The sequence below is a fragment of the Bos taurus genome, chromosome 29 (assembly GCF_002263795.3).
Source record: "Bos taurus isolate L1 Dominette 01449 registration number 42190680 breed Hereford chromosome 29, ARS-UCD2.0, whole genome shotgun sequence".
NCBI classification, from domain to species: Eukaryota; Metazoa; Chordata; class Mammalia; order Artiodactyla; family Bovidae; genus Bos; species Bos taurus.
This window is the reverse complement of record NC_037356.1, coordinates 41,074,834-41,084,816: the sequence shown is the minus strand read 5'-3', so window position 1 is coordinate 41,084,816 and position 9,983 is coordinate 41,074,834. Positions and strand designations below refer to the sequence as shown.

At 47.4% G+C, this 9,983-nt stretch overlaps 1 protein-coding gene across 1 annotated transcript; it reads right to left on the bottom strand.

The window, feature by feature from the left end:
* Window positions 1-1,909: 1,909 nt before the first annotated feature.
* On the bottom strand, window positions 1,910-5,169 carry POLR2G (RNA polymerase II subunit G). The gene is given in 8 exon segments (NM_001015633.1): window positions 1,910-2,125; window positions 2,331-2,364; window positions 2,555-2,626; window positions 2,730-2,795; window positions 2,902-2,952; window positions 3,484-3,643; window positions 4,856-4,965; window positions 5,098-5,169. Coding segments are annotated over 8 exon segments (519 nt in total). The 5' UTR covers window positions 5,110-5,169; the 3' UTR covers window positions 1,910-2,111.
* Window positions 5,170-9,983: the final 4,814 nt, after the last annotated feature.

Here is a 9,983-nt window from a genome sequence, read left to right as displayed (position 1 = left end):
GTTAGATGCTGCTGCCTCTAGACAGGAAGATCCTGAGACCGGAGGAGCCGGAGCCCAGAAAGCCAGGTGGATGGGACTGGGGTTGCCATAGCAACACTACCTAAGGAGACTGACACCCTGCTGAAACTCCTCCAGTCATACTCAGAATGACATATGATGTAATCTCAGGACTGTGCTTGGTCCCTAGAGTGTCTTGCCCACTTATGCATGAAAGGAAGAACTCCGAAGTTCTGAGTCTGAGATCAGATCTCCTGTCTGTTGGCAGGCCTCCTTGCAAAGGTGTTATTGGTAGGGACAGCCTTTGGTAACCTTGGCAGCATGAGACAATGAAGAGAGGAAGGCCCAGAGGCCTGCAGGACGCAGTGAAGCACCATCCAAGCTGTCTGGGGCTGATTTGCCTCCAGCTTGAGTCAAGGCAGGGGCCAGGGAAAGGAGTAAATCACCTGGCCACAGCTGGGAGAAAGGTGGCTCCCTCTCACTCCCCAGCTACCCAATGCCTGGCAAGAAGAGTTATGATGGTTTTACACTATTAAAAAAAAAACAGCTCCACTACTCACTAGCTTTGTGACCTTAAGCATGTTAGTTCATCTATTTTATCGCCTGTCAAGTGGGATGACAAAACATTACACTGAACTGTTGAGAAAATTCAATAATGTATGTAAAGGATTGAATATATTACCAGGCGCATACTCCTGTCACTATTAAGCCTGGGATCGCTTTAAGAGGTTGTAACTTCCTGAGAATTCCCTGATGATCCAGTGGTTAAGACTCCACACTTGAGGATTTCACTGGTGGTCCACTGGCTAAGACTCTGCACTCCCTATGCAGTGGGTCCAGGTTCGATCCCTGGTCAGGGAACTAGATCCCACATGGTGCAATTAAGACCCAGTACAGACAAATAAATTAATTTTTTGTTTAAAAGACACCACATCACTTTCATTGCTGACAGCTCAGGTTAAATCCCTGGTTGGGGAAGACGGCCACTTGCACATACGATCTCTGACACAGAGCAGCAACGCTCTGACATACCATCCAAAGAGGGTTGTATGACCATATTACAATAAGGAAACATAAGGTCACCCAGCTAGGACTAAAACCCAGTTCTGTATCAACCCAAATACTGTGTTTTCTACTACACAGCTCTGCTTCTTAAGGAAGTCAAGGAAAGCTTAAGAAAACAAAAAGTGACTGAGATTTGATAGATTACTAGGAAACAAGCAGGTAGGTTTGGAAAAGGCATTCCAAGTTAGGCAAATAGTATTGCCAAGACATAGCATCGAGGGAGGGTGGTGTGTTTCTTCAATCTTCTTCTTTTGCATATTTTTGTTGTGTTATCCCAATGAGATTATGAGCCCTTGCATATGTTCAGTTAGTATATTAATTGATTAGTAAACAAAGGCTATTGTTTATGTGCCCATCCTAAGGACTGGGACCCCACAATCTGTATCATTACTGTTCTATTATTCACCTCCGCCAACCCTACTGTCTCCTCTTCCCCCTCCCCAGCTACAATCTTGGTTATTTTAAAAGCTGAGAAGAGGGCAAATTCTCTGAAACTAGACCGGGGCCCTAGACTAGAGTAGCTCTAACGATACAACCATTTGCTGAAAACCAAAGACCCAACAAACTCTGGGAGACAGTGAAGGACAGGGAAGCCTGGCAAGCAGCAGTCCATGGGGTTGCAAAGAGTCGAACATGACGAAGCGACTGTACAACAACAACCCAACACTACAGCCTTACCTTCAGTGAGGTCAACTTGAGACCTTGGCAAGAGGGTCAGTCAGATCCCCTGGTGGCTGAGGCTAGTTAAGGCATCAGGCCTAGAAAAGAGGGGCTAGCAAGCCACTGGCCCTCCAGCCTTTTTACAAAATGAGTTGTTCTTACCAAAGAAAGGAGAGGACACTTCCATGAAAATCAAGGACCTTTTATGGTTAGAACACACAGTCAAAAATCTGGGAGTGGCTGCTAAGCCATAGGAAGAGCCAGGTGTCTTCTGAGGGCAAGGAACCCTCCTTGCCTCCCGATAGCAGCCAGACTGGGCCTCTGGACACCATGGGAAGTGTGACAGTCACACCTCCTAGACAGGGACCAAACAAGGTGGGTCATGGTGCTCAGCTCACAAGCCCTGCCGAGAACAGAAAAAGCACAGTGCTTAGACCCAGAGCTCGGGACAGCCCTAACCATGCACTTCTCATTCCAGGGGGCAAGTGTCCTTGGTCTTCCAAGCAGACAACATGAGAGTTTCTTTCATCAGTGGCTCAGGCATCAAATTCCATATTCACCTCCTGTGCCCACACACCCCTCCTCCAGACAACAACCCTGGCACTCACCCAGGTAATCATCCATCAGGGAGCCGATAGCAAACTGCAGGAGGAAAGAAAAATGGAAATGAAGCCAAAGCAAGCAGAGTGCTCTCCTCTAACCCTCAGCCCCAGGCCTTCTGCCCACCCATCTCTTCTTCCTGGCAGGAGAGCACAAAATCCCCAGGAACTCTGAATAGGAAGAATGCAACAGCTCGGCCTGGTATGAGCACGGTGGCAGTCAGGAGACTCACAATGTCATTCTTGTCCACACGGGTCCCCACAATCTTCAAGCGGATCTCATCATCCTGCTGAATCACAATGTCCTGGGGAGGAGGGAACAGTACATTCAGAAACCCCCAGGCCTATACCCTCCCTCAGAGTGGCTCATTCCCTTGGCCCTCTCACCAATTTCTTCTGCCCACTCACCTCATCCATCGTTTTGTAACACGGTGGGTTGGAGTTAGGATCAAATTCCATCTCTGATGGGATGGACTGAAAGTAAGGTCAAACTGGGTAAGAGCACTTGAAAAGGATGCTTCAGTAGATTCTCACGAGTACAGGTCTCCTCCTTAGACCCACCCAGCGTGCCTAGACTTACATGTCGAGAGATGAAGCAGGACATGGGCCCGATTTCTGTGAAGAGTCCAACCTAGAAGGGAAAAGAGAGACCTTGCTTTTTCTTTTGTCCCCCAAAGTCTCCTAAGCCTCCCATCTTTATCTGGTTCCTAACAATATTCTTCATGTTTTGAAACCACTGTGAAGTTTGTTGTGTGTTTGTTTTCCCAAGCTTTCATTTTAAGCTAAGGAAGTATAGTGGTAAACAGCTAAGACCTAGAACTTGTCATTCTGGGCTTTGAACACTTGTTGGACACATGACTGTGGCCAGGAGACTCAACTTCTCCAAGCTTCAGCACGGAGATAAAAGCACTCATTTCAGAGTCATTTCGAGACTTTGCACACCACCTGGCCCACAATGGAGGCTACTCCTGTTTTGACTCACTATTGACTTACACGCCCCTGAGTGAGGCAGGGCAAGATTACCATACTATTTGACAGGTGAGGAAACTTGAAGCATAGAGAAGTGATTTGACCAAAGACACAGAATTTGACCAAAGTGGGACCCATCCCAGATCTTCTAAAAGAGGGACCTTCCCACTACCTCCCCTGTGGATGGTCTTACCTTGTTGACCTGAGTGACCACCGCATCCACGACCTCCCCTTTAAAGGGCCGGAAAACAATGGCCTTGTACTTAACCGGATAAAGGACAAAGCCTCGGCCTGGCTGGATCACACCAGCACCGATATTGTCGATGGTAGTGACGGCAATTACAAAGCCATACCTGCAAGGAGGCAGAGAAACTGAAAGGCACTGTGTGTGGAAGGCCTCTGAAACCATCTGCCACGGCAGGGCTTCCCTGGTGGTCCAGTGGTTAAGAAGTCCCCTGCCAATTCAGGGGACGCAAGTTCAATTCCTGGTCCGGGAAGATTCCACACAGCACAGAAAAGCTAAGCCAGTGTGCTGCAACTACTAAGCACAAGCCCTAGAGCCCGTGTGCCTCAACAACAGAAGCTACCACAATGAGAAGCCCACACACGGCAACTGAGCCCCACTTGCTGCAACTACAGAAAGCCCGTGCAGCAACAAAGACCCAGCGCAGCCAGGAAAAAAAATACAAAAAAGCATCTACTGCAAGAGTCACTGACCCTGGAGGTAAAGGGGGAGCACAAAGGGGGAGTAGTTGGCCCCCTGGCCCCAGGAGAGCTTAATGATCAAGAGAGAAGACAGGACAATCAGCAGCAGCTATAATGCCAAACGCTGCTCTCATAATTTCACAGTGTCCAAAAGAGCTGCAGTCCTTAATCTCAATCTTGGTGATGTCTCAGAATCACCTGGGAGAAACTTATTAAAATGCCTGTTCCTGGGCTGGTCCCCAGTCTTGATGCTGTAGGGATGAGATAAGGCTCAGGAACCTGTATGTTCAAAAAACACCTCAGCTTACTCTGATGCTGGATACCTGAGTACTCTATAGCCCTGCTCCTCCCCCCTCATTTACTTAACCTGTGCGGAGCTCCTCTGTGCAGAGCCCAGAAATGGTCAAGTCTCAGTCCTCTTCCTTCCTCCCGCTAACTCTCAATCTGCCTTATCCTGCCCATTCATTCAACAAACTTTTAGTGAGGCCCAAGATGTACCATGCCAGGTCTCTGGGTATGAGGGATAAAGAAAAACCAGCTCCACAAGGGCTGACCTCATTTTGTCTTTTTCACTGCATTGTTCCCAGGGCCCAGTACAGGGCCCTGGCACACAGCTGGAGCTTCAGAAATGTTTGCTGAGTTAATGACAAATGTTGGCTGAACAAAGGAAGTTGTTACGGAGCTTCCCAGAGGGCACCGTAGGAACCCAAAGCAGGAAGCAGCTAACTGCCTGGGAGGGTGAGAGAGTTTGCCAGGGTAGGTAGCAGAAGCTTTCACGGTGTGTAGGCGCTGGGAAGGGGATGCAGGCATAGAAAGCCGTGTGCGCAGTGCTTAAGCGGTAGGGAGGGTGCGACACTCACTTGCCGGTGCAGGTCCCCTCCACCTCGGTGAAGAGCTTTTGTTTCACCGTGTTGAGCAGGTTAGGGCCGAAGTATCGCGGGTGCAGAAGAATCTCGTGCTCCAGGGAGATCTGTGGGGAAAGTGGAATGGATTCGGGCAAGGAGCGGGAGGAATATGAGGCAAGAAGCCGCCCCTAGTCCCGGCCTTCTGCTTCGCTCCTCCTCTTGACCCTGCCCTCGCCGCCACCCGGTGCCCTGCTCACGTGGTAAAACATCTTCCAGGAGGAGGCTGAACAGGAGCAGGGTCTACGGCTTCACGAGCAGCAGAGCCTACACACCGACCGGAAATACAGCAACTTCTCCAACCCCGTTTCCGGGCCTGCCCAGAAAAGTGGGCGGGACTCACAGCCTCCGCGGGTTCCCATTGGGCTTCGCTGTCGTGGGCGGGGAAACCCATGAGGCTCCTCCCCTCCGTCCAGCCGTCAAAGTGCCCAACTCCCTTAAGCGTAACAGTATCTCGGATAGATTAGATGCTTAGCAAATACCTTTAAAAGGAATTAATTAATGAGAGATCGCATAAATAAAGCGCTTTAGTAAAGTCTATTCATTCTGCAAAGAGTTGAAGACTGCTTTCACATAGCAAGCATAGTAAGAAGCTATCCTTATCTCAATTAATCTATACAGCAACCCTACCCGACAGGCTTTGTTATTACTTTCATTTACAAATAAGATCCCAGGCTCAGAAGGGTGAGGTCACTCAGGGTCGGGATTCAAATTCAACATGCCTGACTCCAAGGCTCTTGCATATTCAGGCATTTATTACCGGGCTCTAATAGTTTAGAGTTGAAACCGGCCTAGTCAGAGCCCAGAAGGCAGCGCCCCCTCCCGGTGTGAAAAGAACCTCAAGTCACTGCTCTCCTCTAACCACCCTCCCTCGCCTCCTTACACACAAAGGCCTGTAGAACGGGTAAGCAAGCCTTGCCTGTTCCGTCAACTCTACCCCTACTTTTGCAGATAGTCCCTTTATTAAACTCAGCACGAGAATGAGCATGTAGTCTGTGGGCTGCTGAGGCTCGGATTGATAAAAGGGCCATGCGAAGAGAAACAGAAACACCATGAGACCCGCCCCTATGACAAAGGCTCAGCAAGGACTGCTGGTTCTAAAGCGACAGTCCCTGTGGTCTTGAACAAACCCGCCTGTTGCCTGAGCAAGTTTTAGTATATTGTAAGCAAGAAAGCCTGATTTCATTAGAGCTGTCACACACCGGTTTCCAGTGATGCTGCCCATTTCCTAGAACGACTGAGGTCATTGGTCAGCTGCTCAGATTCCATGGGGATCCCCTCCACCTGAGACAGCACAAGGAAGCAGACAGCAGATCAAAGGGCAGGGCCTCAACGGCCTCAACTCCCTCCTTCCCTCTTTTGAAACCAGCCTCCCCGCAAGAGCAATGGTGTGGTGTGCTGGAGACCCTTACAAAAGCCAACTGTTAGTATTTCAGGCACGTTTGCAAGCCAGTCGTTAAACACAGCTGTTATGAAGAATTTAGTTGTCTTAACTTACAATTAAATGAATTATACTAAAGAAGGCAAAGACGTAGATGAAACAAGTTTGCTATGCTATGCTATGCTAAGTCACTTCAGTCGTGTCCGACTCTATGCGACCCCATAGACGGCAGCCCACCAGGCTCCCCCGTCCCTGGGATTCTCCAGGCAAGAACACTGGAATGGGTTGCCATTTCCTTCTCCAATGCATGAAAGTGAAAAGTGAAAGTGAAGTCACTCAGTCGTGTCCGACTCTTAGCGACCCCATGGATTGCAGCCTAACAGGCTCCTCGGTCCATGGGATTTTCCAAGCAAGAGTACTGGAGTGGGGTGCCATTGCCTTCTCCGTAGCAATATATTAATAATCGTTGAAGACAGATGATGGATAATGGTGGTTTCTTACACTTTCTTCCTTCTACTTTTCTGTATTTGAAATTGTTCATAATAAAAAGTTTGAAACAAGACAAAAGTAACTGTGATATTTACAATAAAAACACCATCACATATATACTTGGTCTTCTTCCCCATTTCTGTCACAGAACTCCTAAAACCCTTGGAATTGCCTAAATGATAAAATGATAAAGATATCTTGATATTCATAACAAACCTCTTTCAACTACACCTGAGTTTATATCAGTGAAGTGAATTTTGGAAAGCACCTAAGCCAGGAGATAGAACCAAGTGCTGACCTGGCTAATGAATTAATCAACCCTGCCAGTGTAATGAAAATCTCCATAAAACCAAGTGGATGTGGTTCAGAGAGTCTAGGGTTGGTGGAGACCTGGAGAACTGGGAAGACTAGTGAGTTTGGACGGAGTATGGGAGCTCCACGCCCTTTTCCCAGTCAGAAGCACAGGTGACAGCCCGACTTACAATTGCCATTGGAAGGAGAGGGCAGTCTTGTAGGGCTGAGCTCTTAACATGTGGAAACCTGTGTTATCTTCGTGCTGATGGTGTCAGAATTGAGTTAAATTGTAGGACACTCATCTGGTGTTTGTGATTTGCTTGGAAGTATGGGAGAAAAAAACACACACATTGTAATTAGAGTCAGAGTCTTAAAACTCTCACTTCCTGTTTAATATAGTTTACTGTTATAAATGCTCTTCAGGTTATTTATACCCATTGTGTCTGTGTGGTGTAAATGTTATATATAACTGTAAATGCCATTACAGGTATATGAGTTTCAGTTGCTCTGACATCCTCACCAGCACTTGGTATTGTCAGCACAGTTTGTTTGTTTATTTGTTTGCTACCCTAATAACTGGTTGTAATTGTGGTTGTAATTTTCAGTTGCTTAATGACTAAGGATGTTGAGCATCTTTTCATGTGCTTATTTGCCAAGAGTGATATTTTCAAAACTTAAGTCAAATCGTATCAATCCCCTGCTTAGAACCCAATGGTTTCCCAAGGCACCAGAATAAAACCATCACTCTAATCTACCAGACAGGGGCCAGATTTAGTCGACTGTATTTTCTGCCTCTCTTCCTTTTGCTTTCTCCACTCTGGCCACACTGGCCTCCTCTCCCACCTCAGGAGAACTTGTTTCCTCTGCCTAAAATGTTGTTGGCTCTGATTTTCACCTGATGGGGATGTGGGAGCTTCTTCTCATTTTTCAGGTGTAAGCTCAGTGTCACCACTTCTGAGAGGCCTTCCATGACTACCCTGACTTAAATAGACAAACCACAGTCACACTCCTCTATTGTATTGCTTTGTTTTATTTTTGTCACAGAAGTTGGCTCTATTTGGCATCTTTTTTCCTTTGGCTGTGCTTAGTCTTTGTTGCTGCATGCAGGCTTTCTCTAATTGCAGCAAGCGGGGCTACTCTTCATTGCAGCATGCAGGCTTCTCATTACAGTGGCTTCTCTTGTGGCAAAGCAAAGGCTCTAGGGCATGTGGGCTCAGTGGCTGTGGCACACAGGTTCAGTTGGCCCAGGGTATGTGGGATCTTCCTGGACTAGGGATCGAACCAGTGTCCCTTGCATTGCAAGGCAGATTCTTAACCACTGGACCACCGGGAAGCCCTGACATCATCTTATTAATTTATATATGTATATACGGCCTGTTTCCCCTCAAGATGGGCAGGGATTCTTGCTCTTGTGTTCCTCTATATCTCTGAAGCCTAGAAGAGCCCCTGGCACACAACAGGTGCTTGGGATGTATTTGCATCAGTAAGTGAATCTCTAGCACCTAACAGTGTGCTTGGCAAATAATCAAAGTGAAAATTGCTCAGTCGTGTCCAACTCTTTGTGACCCCATGAACTATACAGTCCATGGAATTCTCCAGGCCAGACTACTGGAGTGGGTAGCCATTCTCTTCTCTGGGGGATCTTCCCAACCCAGGGATTGAACCCAGGTCTCCTCCTTTGCTGGCTGATTCTTTACCAGCTGAGCAACCAGGGAAGCCTTAACAGTGGGCTTGGCAAATAATGGAGTTTAACAAATATGGGTGGACTGAACCTCATTCTTGTATTGAATCTATTATTATCTCTTCAAGCTCCTTAGGCTTTGCATGGCCATATAAATTCTCCCCTAGCCCTCATATCTTTGCATCCAAAGCTTCAGAATTCAGAGACAAGCTAGAACAGAAAGGAAATAGCAGTGAAGAACAATCACCTGTATTGACATTCAGAATACAAAGAAAGTCTGCTGACAGATTGTTTCATTTAGCTTTTGGTGCACAACAAACAACTCAAAAGCTTAGTGGCTTAAAACAACCACAGTAATTTATTTTTCTCATAAATCTACAATTTGAGCAACACTCAGTGGGGAAGGCATACTCCTGTTCCAGGCAACATCAGCTGGGGCAGTTCAGTTGGGGACTGGAGGATCTACTTCCAAGATGGCTCAGTCACATGGCTGGCAAGTTAAAGCTTGCTGTTAGCCAGGAGCCTGGTAGTGGCTGTGGCTGAAACACTTACAGGTACCGTCTTCATGTGGCCTGGTTCTTCACAGAATGGTGGCTGAGTTCTAAGTGCAAGTACCCCAAGAGGACCAGGCAGATCTATCTCTTCTTATGACTTAACTTTGTAAATCACATAGCATCACATCTCTCTGAGGTCACATCACATAGCATCACACCGCCCAGACTCAAGGTGAGAGATCTTACAGCAAGGAGCATCAGTGTCAAACTGTAAAAGGAGCATGTGGGAGGGAAGGTCTTGTTAAGGCCACCTTAGAGAACAAAAGCTGGTGCAAGAATAGGTCTTGCCAACCTACATAGTAGAGACGAGCCTTTGCGATGATGTCTGCCACCTGATGTCTCCCAAAGCTATATACGCAAGCAGCAGGTCCAGCCCCTGGAGGGCAATCTCTGAGAGAGGACCATCCAGCCCAGCTGCCCCTCACCCTGGTTCTAGGCTCCTCAGTAGAGAGGGTAACAGGCAGGAAGGCCAGGGGTCTCCAAACAGAGGAAATAACCTGCAAGTGTCAGACATTTTTTCTCTCTCTCAAAAATGGCAGGAGGAAACAAACTACATGTGTTAAGATATTTTTCCCCTCTCTATATAAATGTAAAAAGGTTTCTCTTAAAATTCTGTGATGCCATGAGGACACCTGGCTCCACCCGAACTTAACTTTTCCCCAACCTTGAGCTAACCAATGTGGTTTT